At 40.4% G+C, this 24,285-nt stretch overlaps 1 protein-coding gene across 4 annotated transcripts; it reads right to left on the bottom strand.

Annotated features, from left to right (window-relative positions):
* Positions 1-110: 110 nt before the first annotated feature.
* LOC125286924 (X-linked inhibitor of apoptosis) lies at positions 111-20,643 on the bottom strand. Of its 4 annotated transcripts, none has more exons than XM_048232262.1 (7): positions 20,521-20,643; positions 2,336-3,134; positions 2,038-2,137; positions 1,806-1,884; positions 1,676-1,718; positions 1,370-1,561; positions 111-826 (listed from the first exon to the last, which is right to left on the bottom strand). In XM_048232262.1, the coding sequence occupies exons 2-7, from the start codon at positions 3,108-3,110 to the stop codon at positions 633-635; spliced, it is 1,383 nt and encodes a 460-aa protein (XP_048088219.1). In that variant the 5' UTR covers positions 3,111-3,134; positions 20,521-20,643; the 3' UTR covers positions 111-632. The 4 variants fall into 4 exon arrangements, with proteins under 4 accessions (XP_048088219.1, XP_048088218.1, XP_048088217.1 ...); XM_048232261.1 differs by lacking the exon at positions 20,521-20,643 and adding an exon at positions 4,411-4,731; XM_048232260.1 differs by lacking the exon at positions 20,521-20,643 and adding an exon at positions 3,896-4,174 and having other exon boundaries at positions 1,370-1,558.
* Positions 20,644-24,285: the final 3,642 nt, after the last annotated feature.

Genomic DNA, 24,285 nt, shown 5'->3' with positions numbered 1-24,285 from the left:
TCGACATTTTACTACATTTTGCAACACATTTTGTACGGACAAAAATGCAGTGTTCTTGTTCACTGTTTATGCATAACATTGTGTCAAGAGGATAAATTGAACAAATGATATACAATAAATTTCAATAATTTATTAAACATGATGGTAAAGTGCATAAAGCCACACTTTCGTTGGAAGAATGTCGAAACAGGTTATCCAAAGATTTAGCTTTCAAGCAGATGATATTAGAGTTGTGTAGATGCCAGAGGTGGCAGAGGTGGACCCAGGTTAATCAAATAATAATATATTATATAACGAAAACATCAAACTGATTAGAGAAAGGCAAGTATGAATAAGTCACACTTTAGAGGGTGTAAGTGGCTTACCCAAAGTATAACGTAATTCGGATGTGTTTCACAAACAAAAGTATTTATCTTTCATAAAACAACCTTTTACTGTGTAATCAAACACAGGCATATCATACATCTGTACACCATTACCCTGGGATAGAAAAAGGTTATCTTGCAACATTTGATTTTCCTACATATACAAAAGTACTTAAATAAAATCTATATACACACTCTGGGGAATTATGGATTTTATATAAAATAATACAAAGCAGCACTTCAATTTTAACCTCTAAATGTTAAAACTTAGGAGATGTAGGTCTTAATTTTTTGTATGATATTCGCACAACAAATGGGACATTTGCCTAGGGAATCTGAGCACCTCTTGCAGGTGGCCAAGTGTCCGCAGGGTACAAATACGATGCAAGCGTCACTGTCCATGCAGATTTTACATTGTTTTTCTCTCTGTAGCTTTTCCAGCTTCTCCAAAGGATTCTCATCTGAAATCACATGATTGAATTTGTTTTTATAAAAAATAAGGAAAGAAAGAAAGAAAATAAATAAATGGGAGGGGGTGCATTTCATTTGTACTCAAATCCTTTTACCAGTAGCTTTCCCCAGTTACTAGCAGGAAGTTGTAAATGGAACACCCCCTGATGTCATAATTCCTAGTTGTCAGGTCATTTGAACCCGAAGTATCACAAGTTTTTCCAAGATGGCTGAGCCCATTAACAGTAAATGAAATCCATAGATATGCACTGATCATCTGTCGTAGAAACAATAGCCTCTATGTCACTATGTTTGTTTGTGTAAAATACTGTGTAATGCTTTGTTACACACTGGTATTGCCACATCTGGTAACAACAATCTGACTGTCAATTACTAACAAACTGTAGCATCTTGTTCTTAAGACGTGTTAAACTTTCAACTCAAGTTTTTGCTTGAATGTGACATTTTCACAGATTCAACACAAAGTCAGAGATCTGTAATTGTACACAAGGACTATAAAAGCAAGCAATAGAGACACAGTGCTATATACCTACCATCATTTGCATGGGAGCCCTCAGGATCATTTTCAGCCGAGTTGCTGAGCACATCCTGTATAAGATTCTCAACGCTGGAGTAGCCCTGTCCAAACCGACGTATTTTCTCCAGAATGGCCCTCTCTACCTTGACTGGATCAAAACCCATCTCAACAGCTCTCTGGGCAATCTCAGACTGCATGATGCTTGCTGCTGAGGAATCAAAAGAGCAAAGTGACTATTGTGGTAGGCCTTTAAGTTTTTCCATTTCTGAAGACTTATAAACTCTTATACTTTACACTGGCAATGAATTTGGTATTTATTTACCTTTCTCCTGCTTTGAAAATCCATTCTGGTGATGACTTGAAGCCTGGAAAGAAGGGAAGTGAAATTAACAGAATTATTGACTGAAAAACTTTAAGCCGTTATAAATTTCACAAGTTGTTGAACAACTTACCGGATTGCTCTTGCTTGGGTTTTGAAGTTGTATGCTGTTGACAAACTCATGACCCTTTTCTGACAGCAGAAAACTGCACCTGTTCATTACCAAAACAAAACAATGCATACACCCAAATTAATGACTGACAACACATTTTTAAATAAAAGTAGCCTTCGTTTCATTAGCAATGCATGTCCACTGAAGATGAACATACTGCAGCAGAGAACACACTTGATAAGAGCATGATTACCCAGGATAGTACTTGGCATGTTGTTCCCAAGGATCTTCCTCTGGTTGCCAGTTTTTCAGACCTCCCCCACACCGGAAACATGTGACACGGTCTGACGCACCTGTGTTTATTATTGACTTTAATTTAGTAAGCTACAACTCTAAACAACATTATCATTAAGACACTGTGTTACATATCAACACATCAACTACTCCTATGTATAAGACTTAATAGTGAGGAACATCATACTACTTTAATTAAATAATGTATGTGGCCTGAGATGAATGCTAACTTTTTGGGGTGTAATGCTTCAGTGTACCTGAGCTGTAGAACCCTGCTCTGGCCAACCTCTCATGGTCCACAGGATGCTGCCTGCCAGCAAAACTCCCCAGCCTTTCCTCATAGGACTCCATATGGACCCGTGGGCCATCACTCTCTGGAGGCTGGGCGGAGGGGACATTGCCAACATCATGGCCCAGGATGAAGAAACAGTTGGGGAAGTGGCGGGAGTGTTCGCTCCAGGGTTCATCCCCGGGCTCCCAGCCGGCCAGCATGCCCCCACAGCAGAAGCACTGGACCCGGTCGGCCTCCCCGAGATAGTACAGCCCGGCCTGGGCCAGCCGCCGAGAGCGTACCGGGGCAGAGGCAGGCCACGATGTACCGAAGCTTCTGATGCGCGCATCTTCTGCGCACATGTGGGGCGCCATGGGGTACGTGGACTCATCCACCACCTCACCGGTGCGCAGGCTGAACTCCATGGCCTCGGCTGCCTCATCGTACACGGAGCCGTTGCTCAGCGGGGCAATGCCAAAGCTGCCAGTGCGGTGCACGCAACTGAGGAATTTGCAGGCAGGCGACGCCTGCAGGTGACGGTTCACGGGCGTGTCAGCACTGCTCCAGTTCTCCACCGTTTGCTGGCAGCTGAAGCAGCGTACACGGTCTGACTCACCGGTGAAGTAGAAGCCAGCCCTGGCCAAACGCTCCGCAGACACTTCCTTAGCACGGGGGAAGTGGCGGAACGAGTTGACACGGGCACTGATTGTGGACCAGTCCATTGCTTCGTCTGTCTGTAGCTCACCGTCGTTTCCAGCCATAGTTCGACAGATTTGAAGAGGTTTCTATTACAAAAAAAAAAAAAACAACAAGTAATCAATAGCCAGTCAATAATACAACTATACAACCATTATCTTAATGCAATTACCTTATCAAATAATAATTACCACTTTACATCATGCTTCATGGTTTTGTGTTACATTGTCAACATAAGGTAAACAATGAGATGTTCTTCCATGCGGTCCCTTTAAGAGCCAACCACAGTCACATGTGTGCCTTGCCTTCTACATGTGCACTGTAGGTGGAGCACAACGCGTACCACATTGCAAGTTTAGTGTCGACAGTCAGGAGAAATGCGAATAATACAAATACAAACAAAATAGATCCAGAAAAAACACATGGAATTAATGCGCGTTAACTACCCGTATTTAACTGTTTACGAATTTGCAATCATTCACAATTATTTAAGATTGAAGAAATGGTAGACTAAAGGTTACGTAACTCTTGCAATGTAAGCGAACCCGTTTAAATGGCCCATCCTTAAATTAATGGAGGCGTGAGACGCTCGTCTTTTTTTTTGGTATGTGTTGGAAATACCATAACCGTAATATGTAGGCCTACATGATTATGTATGTTCCCGATTTACTCTCTTCAGCGTAGGCCTATATGCGCTGTTCGACTTTGCCTAATATTCAAGCGAAAGCATACACATATATTTTGAATTTACGGGTCAGTTCATGAGAGTTTGATGTACACACAAAACATGAAGTTGTTCGCTCTCAGGCGTAGTAGTAACTGATAACAGTCATATCATATCCAAACTTACCCAAGTGGCAATTCTGAGCGTCTGTCTGATTTGCCATCGTTTGTAAACCGAAAGTGACACTACAATTTGACACATTGCGATAGCTCTATGTTTAACTATAGCACAAAAGAGTACCTTCGGGATTATTCACTATAGTTGTCCTATTAGCCAAAAACATGGTTGCTTGTGTTGGAGACCTATACTGTCTGCGAACTGTGGAGATTTGCAATCACCAGTAACGTTACCAAAACAAAGTGACTCGGGACAGCACAACTCCGATGGATAGGTCTGAAATATTGCTGCCTCCAACTAATAACTACTCGCTTAACCCCTCCTTATAACCAATGCAGCTCCATAACATCAAAGTGATTTCATTTTAATAAAGCAGAAAAAGAAATAAACTAGGGAAAGTAATGTTTGCACGATTCGTCATTTTGCACTTTGACCGAATACTGTCAAACGGTAATCTGCTAGCAAAGCCAGTTAGCAATCTCTATCTTGAATGGCATGGCAAGTTAGAAAGTCAGAATCCTTACCTTCACAGTTGTGCTTGTTATTTAAGCGTGTAAAATTCCGAGATAATCGTATATTAAGCTGTGTTGAAACGTCCTCTAGAAATGTTAGGTCCACCTACAGTTATTATAGGCCTGCGACCGACTTCTGTTCCTTATACCTCCCGGATGTGACGTTTTTGGAAAGTCTGTGGCAGGGGTCGCTTCCTCTATCAGATTTCTTGAATGACTGTAGGCCTACACATGTGTTAAGTTCCTGTCTCTCCGGAGTTTCTTTCTAGTCTCAGTTTTGACCGAAGTAAGAAAGCATGGGTGTTCAGAGAATGCCGTAGACGGGCTCTGGCCACACCTATCACAACATCCGGCACGGATCTGCATAATGGCACTGATCCGGCGTCCACACGCACATCGGTCCAAAATTGGTCTAGACTAGGCTTTCATGCAGATACGGCCAAAAGGAAATTGTTAACTGGGAAAGTTGATTCCCCGTGGGTATTAAATGTCTTGTTCTTGCTTTCATATTCACCTAGTCTCTTAATCTGATTGTGTGACTTGAACTGGTTATGTTGGGGGTGTCATTTGATAACCCAGGTCAGGGTTATCAAATGACAGCCGTGTGTTCCACTGTCAAACCGGGTTATGATGGAACTAGATGTTCAATTGTGCATCTACAAAGCTGTTGAGGATTTCAGTCTTCAAGCAATATGTCAGGATACATCAGGGTTTCCTCACAGGTGTAGCCTATTTGAGCATTCAAGTGAGATACTATTTAGAGATGTAAACATTTAGTGATTTGAACACTCTCCACCTCTATCCAATATGCACTGGTGGTTGTGAAAGTTCTTCCTCAATGGGTCATTCATTCATTCATTGTCAGAGGTTCATTGAGGGGTAGTCCTCATTTTCAGTGACGCCGAGATTACACTAACAATGAAACGCTAAAATAAATAATATAATAATTGTACCAAAAAGTATTGGCCTACAAATAAAACAAAACAAAATAAATAATAAGATAACCCACATAAAATTGTAATGGAGGAAGGAAAAATAAAAATGCATAAAATAATAATAATATAAATTATGATTGAATTAAATGAGAAATCCGGCGAGTTTTCACACAGAACTCTGTTTCTTCTGGTCATCCAATACTGTGGGTACGGGGAAGAAAGGTAAACAATTGGTTTTACCTAGCTCAAGTTTCTACAGACAGCAGCTAACGCAGCCAGGCAGCTACAGTGCTACACTCTGGGGGGATGTCCATGAGCTCCCATTTACATGCCCCCCAGAGTGTAGCGCTGTAGCTTTTAAACAGGTACAAATTGACAGGATTTGTGATTACAGATCTGAATTAACCATAGGAAAGTATAGAGTTCATTTTTTACAGTACATTGAAGATTATTCCAGGAAGTAGGGGCATTATAGCAAAAGGCTCAGAATGGATGAGGAACCTTGAACATCAAACAGTCATTTGATCTGGTCTGATAGAGAACAAAATTCCAAACAAGTTTCCAATTATCTTGAAATTTAGATTGTGAGAAGGTATAGACAACAAGTAACAGTCCTGACAACCTATTCCACTTCTGTGAAGGTAAAAAAAAACTTGCATATTTCACTCTACCTCTTAATGACATGGACATGTAAATCATGGCGTCGCACTGACATTAGATTGCTAAAGGCTGCTTTAGTTTTATTTTTTGGGGAAAAAACATCATACATTTATAGAGAATTTGAGATTTTATCTATGAAACAACATTCAGTTCATTAACCACAGCATTAAGATACGCCTATACTGATACCATTATGCATACACTCTTTTAGTTCATAATTTCTTTCTTAAATAAGTGTGTTTGGTTGCTCTCTTCTGTGCAGTGCTTTATCATGTTATTCCTGAGCTAGACAAAAGGCAAAAAATGATCAAACAGCCTCTGTGTAAGCCTGTCAACTAACCTGGTCACATCACATGTTCTTTTAGACACAGATAACAATGGTATCTCTAATCTATACCATAACAGACTGTCCAAAGGTGACCATTCAAGATCAATCAAGATAGTCAAGATAATTTCTTGTTTGTAATTCTCACTACTAAGGTATGACAAAATCAACAGATATGCCTTGCAACAACATCAACAACAGAGCTATCACTAATAAAAAGCCTTATAGGCCTAACTGATCTACTTGGTGACATTGTGTAAAGCCATTCATTTTTACAAAGGTTTGAACCCAGATCACAAAGTGGATAGCCTGGGAGCAAAAGTCTGCACATCAAAATTAAATGGGTTCATAACTCAAAGTGTTTGCTTAGTGTTTGAATGTATCAACAGCCATTCATTATAATGGCCAATCCTATATCTGCTTCAGCCCAAGGAGGATGATGACCACTGGCATCTTTTTTCATGGCGCTTGTTGGCACTGAAATATGAGGACCTATTGTCACATAGCACAGAATCCTTGATGAATAGCAAACTTATTGGCAAAAACAATGTACATTTTCTGAAACACCTTAAAGGAGAATTCCGGTGTGATATTGACCTAAAGTGTATTGAAACATGATACAGAGTGTGAACGTATGTCTCATAGCCCATCTCGGCTTGTCCCCTGCACTCCAAAATCTGGCGCTAGTTAGCCGATGCTACCAACAGCTTTTTTCAATAGTGGTGCTTCGCATCGGGCTAGCCATGCAAATAAATCACTGTTTTACACCATTTACGAGGCTCAATGTATCTCCACACTTCATTGGTAGACTTCCGAGGGCCCTGACATTTAAAACGAGACATTGAGAACTTTGAAAAAGCACTGGTAGTTTACTTACAAGACGATTTATACAGACAGTATCTTCACGAAGTTTAGCATTTGTAGCCATCTTGAATTTAGTCACGATAAGTCAAGCGACGAGTAAGAATGGATAGGTATGATAAGGGATCAGATTCCAAAAATAATTCAGTGGAAATGCATGGATTCCAGTTGCTGCTACTGGAAGAAACTGGAATCCATGCATTTCCACTGAATTATTTTTGGAATCCCCAGAAGTCCTAATAAATACAGTATCAAAGGTCCTGAAAGTTAATTTGTTTAGTCAAATATATACATTTTATCTCTACTAAGGCAAAACAAACATTATTGAAAATAGCAAAACTGAGTAAATTTCACCTTGGAAAATGGTCAACTTCAAGACCAGACCTTCTACAATCTATGGACCAGACCACCGGCCAATTCGAGGTCTAAATTGTTTAATGGATTCTGTTAGTGTTACCATAGATGTTTCTCATAACAGCAGATGATCAAAACAACAAATGAGAACATGCATGTGAACGAAGACTTGCATGAATCAAGCTGGGGAAATTCATCCGTCATTGGTTTGCATCAGGCTGTAGTCACCGTGTCACACCCCAATATTCAGATGTGACCAAAATGTCGCCCCCAATATTCTGACATAGAAAAATAAAGAAAGAAAAAAACGCTATAGGCTACTACAGGAAACCAACAAGCACCACCATCTGAAATGTAATCAAACGTAAATAACGCACAAATTAGTGACCTATTGATGGTTCCAGAGAGAGTAGCCTACACTAGGGTGTCCATTTCCATAACACCAAAAAGGAGGACACTTTGCGGCAAGAATAATTACATAGGACTCTGGTGTAGGCCTACTCCAAACTACAGTACAATTTTGTCCATGATAACGATGGTATCATGACACAGTGATTCTGAAATACTCTTCATTGCAAGACAATTTGATCTACAATATATCATGATGTATGTGTAATAATAAAAAAATATTCCTTGAAAAGCTAGAAGTATTTGTTCACAGTATTTGCATTTATTCAGTACATTGGGGTGTCTGTTTCAAAAACTGACCAGATGAACCTGCCTTGCAAAGTGTACAGTGCCACAAAGCACAGGTCTATAACATTTCTGGACTGTTCAAATGTGCAAATTAAGTTCACATAATAAATATAAACGAATGCAAAAAAATACACATTTCAGTTCTTAACAAGCATATAGAACTTGTTTTATGTAAACAACAAAAGAGAGTAAAAACACCATGCATTAACATTCAACTGCTCAAATAGTCGAGTATTTATACAGTGGTTCAGTCTATTGGGGACTTATCTGCAGTGTCTTCGACTTTTTGTCTCTGTGTGTGCAAAAGTCCACCTGTATTTTTGATCGATTTAAGTTCCTGTCCTCAGTATCCTGTTCTTCAATTTAGCCTCAGCAAACTTCACCTTCATCCTCTGCAGCAGTTCAGGAGACAACACCTCTAGGTCAAGCTCTTCCAGGTTAAAGCGGAGCTTTGCTACAACCAGTGTCGGTTCAGACCTCCATGGGACCCTATAAGAAAATCCTGCTAAGGGGCCCTCCTATACCTGAATTCTGTGGGTCAAAATGTAACCTTTTTTTTTTACAGTGCCATCTGACACCCCAGTGCTCCCAATACAATTATCCCACCCCATTTTGGATGTCTACAGAAGTTACCAAATATAGTTTTTTGGGGAAAGAAAAATAATTGTGTGTGAATCACCTTCACAGCTAATGCTCAATTTTAGGGTCTGGGCTGCTTGCTTTTGAAGCTGGATGTACATATCACGTTGTACTGGCTGGGGCTGACTGTTCTTCACCTGTGCCTTTGCTACTTGCCAAATACATATACTAGATTTTTTTTTTTTTTTTTCAAAAGTAGACTATACATATTTTAATAGGCCTACTTCATATAATTTACTGTGCACCTATTGTCCAGTATGCAGCACAGCAAATCATAGTTAATCTATTAGGCTACTTTACATTTGGCTAGGCCTACATGTACATGTTCAGTTGTATCTAAACCAATCAAAGCTTGACTGAAACATTGTAAAACTATTGACTTGTTTTACAAAAATGTATAGGAAGAGTGAAATCACCCTTTAATTTAGAGACGGGTCCTAGCATGTTTCTGCTGAAAAGCTGCTGCTTTAACCTCAAGCACGCACGTGGGCTCACGCATTTCAAGATGCGTTTTTTGTTTAATGTAGCCAGTCGCCGACATTCAAGAAACAGATATGCGGTTTTGACAACTTTTGCGAACTAGGAGCTTGCAGCCTTCCCAAGCCAGTCAGTGCAAGCGGCAGACAGAGTATTCACTTCCCTGTTAGGCCAGCAACAATAGATCAATTTAACGTGCTATTTCCTCCTAAATTGCGCAGCAAATTATCAAACGACTGACAGAAGCACCGGGCATAATTTGACCAGCAGTCTCCGCGTCCATAGTTTGAGAAACGATGCGTCCAAGCACAGATTCTAGAAGCCCAATGCAACTCCAAAAAGGAGGACAAATGAGCGTCCGGCTTGAGGCGCGTGGACGCCGGTGAGGGCGTTTAAAATCTGGACGGTCCGGCCTAAATCCGGACGTGTGGCCACCCTAACCTACACCCTGAGTGGTTTGTCCTGGTGGCTTTGCGTTTTTCGTTAGTGGCGTGCGCTATCAAACACTTCCATTAACTGCAGATTGCGGTGCGGTATCTGTCAACAATATCACAAAAGCTAGGCCTACAATTCTCACAAAACTTGGAAAGGTGTAGCACAGTAAGGAAACCCCATTAACCCTTAGAACCCTAAGCTGTTTTTAGGGCATTTTCACTACCTTTATTCATAAGGATTTATTCTGGTCATTGTAAGTGCCACACACACATATTATATATTGTTTTTTTCAGCAGAGTCTAGGCTATCTAGATCATTCCATGTATTAGTACTAGCATTGATTTTATTTTGATTTTTAAAGAATTAAAATTTAAAAAGCGTATTATAATAAATCTTATATTTCGACATGTATCTCACCACAGCAAGCTCATAGCTCTACATGCATTTAATATGTGTGTAGGGCAGACTGTCCTGAATCGGGAAATATAATTGCCATGTTGGAGGGATACTCTGGGGCTGAGCAATTTACAGAAATATGTGGTGTGTGATTTACGGAAATAAATGCCATTTTTTATTTAGTGATGAAAAATGACCTTTCTGCACTCCATATCTGTGACACGAACTGATCTGACCTGACTTGACCCGAGGTTGCGTGTTAGCCTGCGTGCCTATGGTGTATGCACTCAATGATTCTCAACTTTTTACTGCATTGCCATGAACAAAGTAAAGGCAAAAAAGGTGTTTCTTTGTTGAACAAATTGGGATGCAATGTGAGCCTTGAATTGGATGCCATGCAGGAATTTGCTAGGATCTCAAAACCGGATTATGAACATGCTTTGCCATAGAGAAACACACTATAGCGTTGGATTATAAACATGCTTTGCCACAAAAACAGACAAAAACGTGGGGTAAGTTCAGCTTTATGAAGTTATTATTTTGCTGTCACTTCGTCTGTTTTATAACCCAGAAGGATGTACTTGATATCAAATGATAGCTCTGAGTCTCCTCTTTCATCCGATCAATGGGGTCCATGAGTAATTCAAGCGAGTAATGGGTGTGCAGCGTTGGTTTGTGTACAAGACGTTATTATTTTGCAGTCACTTCGTCTGTTTTTATAAGCCAGAAGGATCGATATACATGGTACCAATGGATAGCCCTGTGTCTCCTCTTTCATTTGATATGCTTGCCATATTAGTCCAGTGGACAGAAAGGTGAACCAGGAAATGTTGAGTACACCAAAGTTTTATGATGGAAATATATAGTATGGGTTTACCAGCATGCAGAAACTGCCGGATGCTAATTTGCATATTTGGGCAATTGTAATTGAGCTAATTAGCATAAATTAGCATAATCATCTATATTGATCATATTATAAGAGCTGCTTGGCCAAAATGGACCATGTTAGTATGTTTTTAGGGGTTACTGGAGATGCTGAGTCCATATCTGACATTTTCAAGATTCAAAATCACTATTTAAACTTGGTTTGGTCACGTTTTTACTCTCATTAAGCTGATTTTGCTGAGTTTTTGGGGGCGATTTAGACGGATTTTTGGAGGATAAAAATGTTCAGTGTTTAGGAATAATTTGGATTTTCAAGTTATTTCTGAATTCCACAATCATTTTGGAAATAGCTATTCACTGGCCCTCTGCTGTGACTCACAATTTAGTAACAAAGGGAAGAACTAGCCTCTACTACTCCTCACGGTCCTCATCCGTTGTCCTGTCGCCATCTTCTCCAGACTCTTCATCCCTGTTCTTCTGCTGTTTTTGTTGTGTAAATATATTGCCACATGTAACATCACTGCCTTTGCAGAAACACTAATTAGTACAGGCCAGGACTGCAGCTGCACTTTCCAGATACAGTTTTAACTCAGCTTTGCAGTTACAGCTGATAACATCTAACAAATCAGGACAGAATCAAGGACAGGACAGGACAGAATCAAGGGTGGGCAAGTTCCTCTCCTTTCTTCATACCTGTCTTCTAACTCCCTCCAAACGCAGTTATATCCACAGCCGGTGGATCAGGACGGTCTGCTGCTTTCCAAAGCAGCACCTGTAGATGGGCACGTTTTCCATGGAGGAGCAAGACCTCACCGCCAGGGATGAATTACTGCACGGGCCTACCGGGCCAGGCCCAGGGGCCCAAGGGGTCAGGGGACCCTGAAGCCCAAGCCTTTGCATGAAATCATTGCCTCAATATCAACACATCAGGATGTAGACTGTGAATCTGATTGAATTTAGTATTGGCCATCCCCAAAATGCACCAGAATACAGGAAATCACATCAAACAAATTAAAACATTTCTGAGGAAGGACCCCGAAACCCCCCTTCCACATATGCGACAATTAATGGGGGGCCCTTAATACATCTGGGCCCAGGGGCCCGAAAGTTCATAATCCGTCCATGCTCACCGCTAGGTGGAGGCCCAAGCAAAAGGATCCGAAGAGAACCCTTGTAAGGGGTACTGAAAAGCTTACAGAGGCCTTCAGACCTTGAGCCCCTGCCCCCGCCGGACAGCTTTAGGCTGGAGTTGGCGCTGGCCCTGGCTGCGGAGCAGAGCAGAGGTGGAGTGGCAAGGAGGTGGTGCCTTGAGGACGGACGGTTGGCGGACCCTGTTCGAGTCGGCCTGTTCGCCGGTGCTCTTTAGAAAAATAGGGGGAAAAAAATTGTTTCCGATGGCACGAGCCAGAGGGAAGGTCTAGGCAACGTCGGTAGCTGTAGCCTGATAGCGCAGCGTGGATCGGCTGCGATGGAACTGGAGTCTGCTGCCCCGACTGGTGAGTGCCAGTTACGGTGCTCAGCGTCGGGGAGTCTGTGGCAGTGGAGGCTAGGCCCCGCCAGGTGTTGGAGGAACGTTGTGGTGGTGCACAATGCGAAAGTGCGACCTGAGGGCGTTCTCTGAAGGGAGCTGGGGACGAGGCTTACAGACTAGGTGACTGCTAGCACGCCCGCATTGGGCGCTGGTGGTTGTGGTTCCCCAGGGTGAGTAGGGCTCTTGCGGTGTGTGCACCCCACCTGCTGTGTGGCAGTGTCAGAGACTAATTACTGGACTGAATGTGGGAACGCCCGCGCCGAGGATGGCAATGTCTTGCTGGGGGAGCTGTGCAACGTCAGCGTGCTGGACTGTGCTTGAGATTCCCACAATGTTTCGCGCTGGGGATTCTGGGAGAACTGAATGATCATCTCAATACCAATGTTTCCCAAAAGGCTTGTCCCAAGGAAAACAGTATTACCTTAAACACACATGAGGAAACTGAACAGTCCAATCAGTAGACTAGGATAAGCTAGCCAACTATGCTACTTGGTTTACAATACTTCCAAGTTTGCTGTCATAAATATCAGACATTCAGTATTCTCTCTTTTTATATCAGGATATAAAATAATACAGATATATTACATTGTAATCCTCTGGTATTCTTAGGTATGCTATTGAAATGTCTAGCCCCCCCCCCCTCCAAAAAAAGAAAAATCGAGGTTTGTATCAAACCGTGGGTCAAAAATCGTGATATGAATCGAATTGTTAGGTTGGTGTGTCGTTACAGCCCTACTGTATATCGCTACAGCCCTATCCTCCAAAAATCTGTCTAAATTGTACCAAAAAACTCAGCAAAATCAGCCTAATGAGAGTAAAATGTGACCAAACCAAGTTTAAATAGTGATTTTGAATCTTGGAAATGTCAGATATGGACTCAGCATCTCCAGTAACCCCTAAAAACATACTAACATTGTCCATTTTGGCCAAGCAGCTCTTATAATATGATCAATATAGGATATTATGCTAATTTATGCTAATTAGCTAAATTACACAAATTGCCCAACATATGCAAATTAGCATCCAGCAGTTTCTGCATGCTGGGAACTAGGGGTGGGCGATATATATCGTCTGCGATAATATCGTGATTGTTGTTTTAACGATGTGCAAATTTACATTATCGAATATTTAAATTACTTATGGGGGAAAAACACTCGAAATCACGCATTGAAACCCCATACATTCACTAAATCCAGGAGGTGTATGCAAGAGAAGCCCCGTTGCAGCAGAGCAAGTGTCACATGATCCCTAGTGGGTCCACGTTCTAGAACACGCAGTTCTAATGTTTATTTTGTGTAGCGAGATCAAGACGTAGCCTACAAGGGATTTTGTGCAGCTACTTCTGTTCACGTAGCATTGATGAGACAGTCCTTTTTTCTTACATGGTATTATATGGAGAGAAAACATTTGCCTTTGAGTATTTTAGTAGTCAGTTGTAAACAAAGAACTCTTCTCATGTAACCCTTTTGTAAATGGACTAAAGTTCGCTCTAAATATCTATGTGTATCGATTATGCTAACCGTTAGCATCTCTATGGGATTTCTCATATACATTAGCCATAAGCTAATGGAATGCTAGCCTACATGATTTCTCTTAAACAAAACATCGAAGGGAATAACTGAGACTGGGCGAGACTTAGTGAATCCTAAGTAAACGTTTTTGAAAGGAACTTCAGCTTCAGACTTTCTATTGAGAAACTGTTTGGCCTAGTCATCTTCTCTAATGTAGCTGGCTAGACCATGTCATTGCCACACACACAAGTGGGGGCAAAATTGGAAATGTGTCATAGAGTGACAATTGTTGATTTGGTTAAAAAGTCACAGGTTAGGATTGGTTATTATTGTATTGATGCTATTCATAAATAATGAGCTGTAAAGTAACTCAGACTTTTACCATTTTAAAGGATATCGACTAATTATCGTTATCGTCAAAATCACAAAAAATATCGAGATATTATTTTTTGTCCATATCGCCCACCCCTACTGGGAACCCATACTATATATTTCCATCATAAAACTTTGTGTACTCAACATTTCCGGGTCCACAATGGGGCTCTATGGGCTGTCCACCGGATTGTATTAGCTACAGTCACCACTATAAGTTACTCAACCGATCACAGCTGTCTGGCTATAGGCTACGTTATCCTGCCATCCTAGCCAGGCTACCTTAACTGTTGATATTCCCTCCTAAGTTTTTGAAATTAGCCTACATGACAGCAATCAGAGAAAGAAATTACGCTGCCCATGCCCACCTACCTCTTTAATGTTTGGTTTTAACCAGACTAGAAAGAAAAGGCCAAGGCTACTCACATGAATATGCTCCAACCCCCTTTGAAATCGCCATCTCTTGAAAAGTAAAGCGACACTTGTGTGATTGCTTTTTAGCCGGTGGGTGAACAAATTATTTAAAATTGGAGATGGACGAGGCAGGCAAAGGCTATATGGGCATGTACCCTCCTATCACATTTTTGACTAGTCTTATAATAAATTAATATTGACAGATGCCGCAATTAATTCCTTGATAACGTTTCTTGCATTGTAGCCTGAATGTTGTTCTTAGGATAAGTGTCTGCTAAATTAATCAATGTAAACATGCTAAATGATAGGGAAAGGAGCAGCAGCTAAAAAAAACTCAATCCTTTTAGTTTGGAAGGACTTGCATAATTGTATATCTTTTTAATAATTCAAATAGATTGATGATTGCTCTCACTCAGTTAGCCTAGTTCATATTATTGTAACCTATACATAAAACGTAACACGTTGATCTGAAAGGATGCTTTTCACGAACAGTTAGAAAGATCAGTAGGCCTATGCCTACTCGGGCTAATGACGTAACAGATCCGTTCTTTTAGGCTAGACCGTCCCATTTAAAAAACCTTTGGTCCAGCCAGGTCCGGTCTATGCGGTCACAGAAGACCAGTGCTAGGTAGCACGAATGCTCCGAAGCATCCGGCCCCTGAAATGAGACACGCCCTATATCTATGCGATCACGGGTTCGCGAGTAATTCAAACGAGAGTAATGGGTGTGCAGGTGAACGCAGAGAAGTATAGACTGTAAATATGATGCAATTTGATTTCATTTCATGATTTTTTTAAATTTCCATACTTGATCGTACAGACAAGTGTGTAGTCTCGTTATAAAGCCCCACTTCTGCTCTGTCACGCAATAAAGGTTTCATCTCGCTGCGATGAACAGTTCCGGAGCAATGTAACAGAGAAGAAAGGGTGTGTTTTTTGACGCACTTTGCGGAAATTTCTTATTTTCTCGCAATGAGCGAAAGTGAAACATATAGTTCCATTTTATGATGAATTTGTGTGTCCCTGTGTCATTAATTTCTTTCATTCCAACATAAATAATGCATATTAGAGGGAGAGCAGCTTCACATAAGAGAACTTCTGACGGCAAATTTGAGGAAAAGTTGGTAAACCACCTTTCTTACCTAATTTGAGGGTGCTGATTCTGAATATTGTGTTTACCAAGCTCAATTCTGAGTTCTAAGCCGCATAATCAGCATTTTAACATAAAATAGCGATTATTTTTGCTTATTTTTCCCTAAATTGGGTTTCAAAAGTAAATCACTAAAACCAATGCAGAACTGCCTAATGCAGAACTGCATCTACCATCAGCAACAACCGGCAAGTAAAAAACATTTTACTTCTAGTAACACTGGATTTGGTATGTGTGCTTGCCTCCATACTAAAGCTTGATAATGTGCTCTTCTAATATGCCATTGAGCAGCATCACTTGTTGGTGGTAGAGCCTCCGATCCTCGACATCTAGAAAACAGAGTGGCTCTGTCATAGTGTTGTCACGATACCAAAATTATGACTTCAATACAATATAAATATCTTGATACTCAATACTGAAACGATATCCAAATCCTAAAATATCTGGAAAAAGAAAGGAAGCAGGCCTCCTCCAAGTGTATTGAGTCATTTGTGTTGAATTTGGTGCACTTTTGGTCAATTCTGGGTTGACCAAAGGAGAGGAGTTCTAAACTTCCTACATAATTATTATTTTTGTAGTCAGTAAAATAGTAGTTTGTGTGTGATTAAGTCCTTTATTGTTTGTTATAGCTTATATATAGCTTATATAGCTAGTTATAGTGATTACTGCATACCAATCACTTAATGCTATGCAGAAGAGCCTAATCTTTAGGTCATCTGATGTAGGATACCCTTCCTGTGTTTATGGGATTTCTTTGACAGTTGCAAAGGGAAAAAAGTGAAGATAGTCTGTTCTGTAGTTCTGTGCTCCCAGTACTTTAATAAGTAAGTTTCAACCACTCTTTGGGTCTTAATCAGATAGGCCTACACCATTATTACATTACATTTGGCTGACGCATTTTTAACCAAAGCGACTAACAACATGGTAACAGTTAAGTTTTAAAGCAATTCTCTCAACAATTTTAAGACAATTTAAAAACGGTAGAGTACAGTAAGAATAAGTGCATCAGTGAGTGCTGTTTTTAAACAGTTGAGTGTCAGTTCAAGACGGCTGGTAAGTGCTAGCATCAGCAAGACTTGTTGTAAGTGGTGCTATGAAAGGAGATGTTCTCTAAAGAGCTGGGTCTTGAGGAGTTTTTTGAAAATGTAGAGGGATGACCCTGCCCTTGTAGGAACTGGCAGTGTGTTTCCCCAACGAGGAACAACAGATGAGAAAAGTTTGGATTGGCCTGAGTGTATCTGTTGCAATATCTGTGTGCATTCCTACATTGAGTCTATTTCTTTGATAGTCAATATCATTTGCTACCACACAACAAATACCAATTAACAATACAAATGTTTCTTACAAACTTTCTTGCATACTTCTTAAATGTGCTGCAGTCAGATGGGTGTCCTAAAGACCAAGGCCGTAGTCATGATGTCAACATGGGGGGGGGACCAAATCTGTGGTGGGGTCTGAGGGCCATGCAAAAAATATTATTAAAAATCACAAACAAGTTGTTACAACGTTTTTTCCGACTTGTGTGCCGTCGCCACATTTGATTCCTACGTTTTGCCTGCATGGATGCGCGATCGAGTGTGCATCTAAATAATATGCAAGATGCAACAACCATATCTAAGAGGCCTATAAACAGGGTAATTCCTGGCATTAGTACTAGCATATTAATGCATTATTTATGTTGTAAGACATGTGAAAGAAATGAATGACACAGGCTTGCACAAATTCATCATTTAAAATAAAACTTTTCACTTTCGCTATCATTGCAAGAATAGGTTACAATATGGAAAATGTTTCAAAGTTCCCTTTGAGTCTGATCGGCTCCAAAAATGTATGGGATTTCCTTAGCCTGTGCTACACCTTTCCAACAAGTTTTGTGAGAATTGTGAGCTTTTGCGATATTGTTGCCAGCCCTACCTCACCGCAGTAGGGTCAGAGAGGGTTAAAGCGGAGCTTTTACAGTAATCAAGGATCTTTGGTAGGTGCAGCAAATGGAAGCTTTTGATAGCGCACGCCACTAACGAAAAACTAGGGTGACCAGATGTGCTCTTTTTCCAGGACATGTCCTCTTTGAGACCTTACAAATCGTCCAGAATTTTGTTATTCTAGAGCCTCAAACGTGTTTACAGCGAAATTACATTGCGTTTTTCTCTGTCGTTCACAAATAAGTTCAAAATAGCCTTTTGAGGCAGTGTTTTCTCTTATGTCCTCTTTTTCACAAACTAAAAAGAGGACACAATCAGGTCAGAGAAAAGCGTCTAGAAAAAACGGAAAACCACCAGGTCAAACCACTCAGGGGTGTAGGCTACTCTGGAACCATCACTAGGTCACTAATTTGTGCGTTATTTATGTTTGATTACATTTCAGATGGTGGTGGTTGTTGGTTTCCTGTAGAGTTTTTTTTCTTTATTTATTTTTCTATGTCCGTATATTGGGGGGACATTTTGGTCAAATTTGAATATTGGGGGGGACACGTCCCCCTCAATGTCTATGGTGACTACGGCCCTGCTAAAGACATAAATAGATCTTGAGCATCTATTACCAGTGTTGAATGAGAAGTGATCACTACTGGACATTTTACATTGCTAGACAAGCACTTGAGTGAGGATAGACTTATTTCCACTTCACAAATAACCATCGCTATCTGCAATAGCTACAGTACAGGGCCATTAATCAGTTCATAGCTGAGGATTTGTCCTAGGTCCACTTCCCTTTCAGAATCATATGCAGTAATGTTAAAACATCTCACTGGTCTTTCCGATCATTCAAATTCCAGCCATGCAAAAAAATGGAAGAGTGTGCATAATGAGGGTTGCTGAAGAGTGCTATGGAGATTGCATTATTTGCAAAAGACAAGATATCCTTTATAGTGCAACAAAAAGAAACATTCTCCAGTGTAGTAGCCTAGGCTGACACATTAGTTGTGTGCCGCCAAAGATTTTTTCACCGTCACTTGTTCTGTTATCAACATTCCTCTTTGGCTGCTACTATTTGCGATGCACTCTGCTTTCGACATTCATTTACATTAGATTCCATTCTTTTCAATACAACTCCGCAAACCAGCATCGCACTTTGCAGCCGTGTAAATCACGATTCAGTTATATTTGGTCGCTGCTCCATAAAATCCATTGTTCAACCAGTGTTTTTGCCTGTTAAAAACTTCGGCGTTGATGTGTGTGGCAAGTGACAGTGCACCATAGACTGTAGGCCTATAAAATGGCAATGCACTCATGTTGAAAAGTTTCTTATTTTCAACTGAACTCAAAGATAATGAATATAGTATGAATATAATATTTTCTGCTATATTTCTGAAGAATATATTGTGTTGCCTCAGGTCTGCTGCATATCTTTTGAAATTTGATTTGAAATAATCAAATAGACCTATGTCTTAAAGTTCAGTTAATAAAGTAACTTGCTTTGCTTTCATTTGAATCCCAATCAAGATAAACCATAATTACTTTATTGTTAATATGGACTCCTGGAAAGTTCAGAAATGCAAAATAATAGAAATTTTAATCATATGATAAAATATGTGATTAATCATGATTAACTACAGGAATTCAGCGATTAATCATGATTAAAAAATTTAATCGTTTGACAGCACTAATATTAAAATCAATATTGTGAATTATTATTGGGGTCAACAAGGTACAGTAAATAGTGGATATGACAATAACATAGGTTAGGCAACACCATTATTTAAAGCCTAGCTCGCTTAATAGAAAATATACATGTAAGTACAGTACATGTATTTGGACAGTCTTTTTTCCAAAAGGAACTTCAGCTGTCACAAAATGTAGTGGAGTAAAAACTAAGATATTTGGCCTGAAATGTACTGGAGTAAAAGTAAAAATTGAAATACTCAAGTCAAGTACAGATACATGAAAAAGCGACAGAAAGTAGCACTACAGTAATTGAGTAAATGTACTCAAGTAATGTCCACCACTGGATGTATGAATACAGCTGTAACAGACCTCTGTCAAGCTAAGTTTCTCTGCATGACAAACTGGTCAACATAGGCAGCTCAACTTTTTTTTTTTTTTTTTTTTTTTTTTAAGATATTAACGTTAATGCTTACAGGATTCTTTAATCTGCACTAAGGGGACTTTCAATTAGGACTCAGAGCTAACTAGTTATGGCTAAAAGTGCTAGGCTATGGCAAAGATCCTTTAGCTTTATCAACTGTCTCTGGCTATAGTTAGAAGCTAAATAATTGGCTAACGTTAGCGTTAGCTAGTTGGGTTCTACAAACTTAAAAATAACACGGGAACAGATAGGTACACACAACGGATTCCTCCTCCTTAATTTCTATCTCATGACAGTCATGCATTGTTGAAGGCATGTTAAAGAGTATAGAAGTATCAGAATTTGTGGGTAGCTTAGGCTGGGTTGCTAACGTTAGCGATAGCTAATGTTGACCTTTAATTTGGCTCAGTTAACAGTATTTACCACCCGAATTTCCTTACATTTAAACTAAACCTTACCTCTGAATAGCTGTGCCTCCTCTTCCACAAAGATTATTCCATCCTACAAACGTGTTTTCTCTCACACTCCAGAAGCTCCTGTGTTGAAAGATGCTGCATCACTTGGTGAGTGAGGACTAAAGTTGACTTGAAGAAAAAAGTAGCTAGAATGCTAACGGTCGCTCCTAAATCCCCTCCCCCAACAACATTTGAGTGGCACATTACTGTTTAGGCCTTTTTGTGAATTATTTATAAAAGGTAGGCCTACATAAATGTTCCAGAAAGGGTAAGCCTACATGTTGCTATGTTTGGGGCTAAAGTTATTTTTAACCAATACCCAGATAGCAAGGTGACATTGATATAATGTTGATTTTCCATCCAAATCATCATTTTGGTTGAGATTGAAATCTCAATGGTAAATAGACATTGAATCAGCATTACAATCCTGACAAAACCCCGACAGTGCATGAGCATAGATAGAGAGACATCGAAACAACATTGGTTTATAGTTTATATTGCCATAATCGATAGAGCATCGATACATAGTTCAGTAAAAGATATTGAAAAGTCATGGACATTTTGACGTGGTGATTGAAAAGTAGTGGATTTTTAGTTGACTGCGCGACGACGTTTGAACTGTCCGGCGGGAGATCATTTTGAGCAACGGATCAGTCAGACCAACCGTGTTAAGCTCTCTGTCAAGTTCGCCGCTTCACCTTAATGGTAAGCAAGCATTTATTTATCTAACGATAATGTTTCAATGTGAAATTGTACTACATTAAATTCGGGCATGTTTACAGTCTATGTACATCGTAGCCTACTGTCAACTCATTCATGCTTGAGTCAACTTTATCTTGATGCTTGAGTCAACGTTATCGTTGCTGGTCAAATTAATGTATTACGTTAACGTTAGCAGTTCATCATAATGTTATGTTAACGTTAACGTTACTCGGCAGTCTGATTTATAATTAGGCCTTCCTTAACATTAGTTGTCAGTAAGTTAGAGTTTATTATATTCATATGATTTACATAAAATGTTTGTTGAGTTTAAACTTTTACTGTCAAAATGATAGGCTGAAGATGATGTGCTGCTGGCTAACGTGAACCATTACTTACCAGCTAGAAGCTAGCTAGCCTAAATTGACTCAAGCACAGGCTCGGACTGGTAATCTGTACAACCAGGCAAATGCCCGGTGAAGTTATTTAGCCTATTTGCGGCCCGTCATGTAGACCTAGGGTTAGCCTATAAATGCAGTTGCATCCATTTGGATTGGGGGGTGACAGGTCAATCATTTTGACCTCTTCATGACAGGTTCAGTGTGTGTTACGATCGCACCCCCCTGCCCCACCCCTCAAGTGGATTTGTCCAAGCAGCCGCTTGGTTTGTGGGGAAATCAGAGGTGGAAAAAGTACCAATACCTTGATGAAATATTACTCAAGTACAAGTTAAAATACCGATCTGAAAATGTACTCAAGTAAAAGTAAAAAGTAGTTCATTTAAAATGTACTTTAAGTAAAAGTTACTTAGTTACTTTTTTTTTTTGGGTACCAGAGCAACCAGTTTTACCAAAGACTTTCTAATGAGGAGATACAGCACTCAAAAAATCCTCCATAGTAATGCATGGGGTTAGTTTGTAACGCCAATATGGCAGTTGTCTACACATCATATGTCTACACATATCACAACCCTTCCGCGGCAAAACGTCGACATGTGAATACATTGAGCCAATCATGTGGTGTGTTGTAAAATACATTGAGCCAATAATGTGGTGTGCTGTGAAGACATCGTGCCAATCATCTGTTGTGATCTCGCTGCTGGAGCAAGATTGGTGTCGTGAAGCCTTACGCACACACATTTCTGCTGAAATAGATGCACGATAAGTGCCCAAAAAAGTGTTGCAATATGGCGCCCGGTGGTGGTACTTGCCTGAAAAGGACGTTGAGAAATGGAGATCTATGTGAAAAATCACCGGAGTTCTCCTTTAAGTTTGAGCAGTAGTTGATTTTCAAAGTTAGTTGCACTCCTCCTTGGGTCGCTTTGCAGTGAACAGTAATCCAGCACAACTGAAAAGCCCCTCACAGGCAGCTGAGGCAGGCAGGCCAATATTGAGTTGCAGAGAGTTTTTTTTTATTTTGGAAACGAGCAGAAGGTTCAGCAGATTAAAGGGCATCGTACTGGGAAAGTGGGAAGTATAGGGCCCCAATGGAGGAGAGGGGCCGTGAAAAAGTGGAATACAGGGGGCACAACATTTTCACCAGGCATTAGTAATAACTCAGGTAATCCACACATAAAAAATCCAAACAACTCCATAAGTAGAGTCATGTAATGAAGTGGAATAACACAGGGGAAAAGTATTGAACACGCTAAGAAAAATAAGCGATAAGCGCTTTCAGATATAACCTCCGGAGTATTTAAGGAGGTTTGTCAAACGGAGGTCCTACCCTTCGGATGATTCAGATATGATGCTAACCTGGGACTTAATACTGACCTTATACTGGTATGTGTGAGCGACATACACGCACATTACAGAATCTCCGTGTGGTTGTCGAAAGTGAGGGGTGGGGGCTTGTAGAGTTCACAAGATCACGAGATATGACGGGAATATATCGCGGCCGCTGCCTGTCACAGCTGCTTTTTGTTTACAAAGTGTAGCCTATGCATTATGTAGGCTAAAGAAGAGAAATCTATTGTGCATAGGCTAATACTTGAAGTAGGCTAGTCACGTAAGTTGACCGCACTTGAAATTGACCTAGCCTACAGTATTTGTATGTGTGCTTCAAATAAACACATTTATCTGTTTTCAATGTTATGTACCATAATTAGCTATAGAACCCCAAATCTGGTTTGCGTTGGAGAGAGAGAGCATGCACAAACTTTATGGTAGGCTACCAGCCAATTCAGTAGGCTAACTCAAGACGTCAAGATCATACAACGTTTTTAAGCAACAAACAAAATACTAACATTAATAACAGTGAAGTTGTTCGTTTTTTCATGGTTTATTTTTTCCAAAAGCATCCTCTCCCCATGTGTCGCATTTACATAAGGAGCTTGGAACAAAGTTGGGTTTTCTTCGTTTTCATTTTCTCTAGGCATATATGCTCAGCAAATATCAGCGAGCTCAGCAGGTCATGAAGGCTATCAATGAACAGAAAACCGTGTTGGCTAACAATTTATTAAATACTCCTGTTATTGTCGTCAGCGACGTCGCTGTAGGCTACTGCCTTTTCAGCGCCTTCTGCTTATGATGATTCAGTCTTCTGAATTCGTTTGTCCTTGCCGTGCAGTTGTAGGCTAACGTGACGTTCCCTTCAGGTGTTCTATCAAAATGTTGTATGCCCTCATGGACAGTAGCTCCGTGATGTCTGCATCTTTCCAGGTCGGAGATTTTCTGGACAGCACTATGCCACTCCATCATAACACGCCCACTCACTAGGTGTGAATTTTAACCGCATGTTCTACTCCTCATTCAGACACAGCACATTTACATAATGTCCGGAGGAAATACTAGGGGGGGAGTAGTATAAACACCGGGTAAATTCGGACTTCCATATGACCGGTTATGTCGTTCAGATATACGGCCCCACCGTTTAACATCGGCAGAACCTCCGGTCTTACACGTATGTCTGAAAGCGCTTAATGAAACTGGTTACAGATGCATTTCAAAACATCAGAATCTTCCAGTAAGCAGCATGGGAGCCATTATCTGCAAGTGGAAGAAACATCACTACATCATCAACCAGCCATGCACAGGATCTCCTCGTAATATTTCTGACCAGGGAGTCAGA

The sequence above is a fragment of the Alosa alosa genome, chromosome 21 (assembly GCF_017589495.1).
Source record: "Alosa alosa isolate M-15738 ecotype Scorff River chromosome 21, AALO_Geno_1.1, whole genome shotgun sequence".
NCBI classification, from domain to species: Eukaryota; Metazoa; Chordata; class Actinopteri; order Clupeiformes; family Clupeidae; genus Alosa; species Alosa alosa.
The sequence above is the reverse complement of the archived record's forward strand: the minus strand, read 5'-3'. Positions and strand labels throughout refer to the sequence as shown.

What these genes read in the sequence shown, in the direction of transcription:
- LOC125286924 (XM_048232259.1), bottom strand. Translation starts at nt 3,970, where the DNA reads ATGTGTCAAATTGTAGTGTCACTTTCGGTTTACAAACGATGGCAAATC. An exon ending in CGCTCAGAATTGCCACTTGG is followed by an intron (nt 3,135 to 3,895) that starts GTAAGTTTGGAT and finishes TTTTTGTAATAG; the next exon opens with AAACCTCTTCAAATCTGTCG. An exon ending in CATGCCAAGTACTATCCTGG is followed by an intron (nt 1,885 to 2,037) that starts GTAATCATGCTC and finishes GGTAATGAACAG; the next exon opens with GTGCAGTTTTCTGCTGTCAG.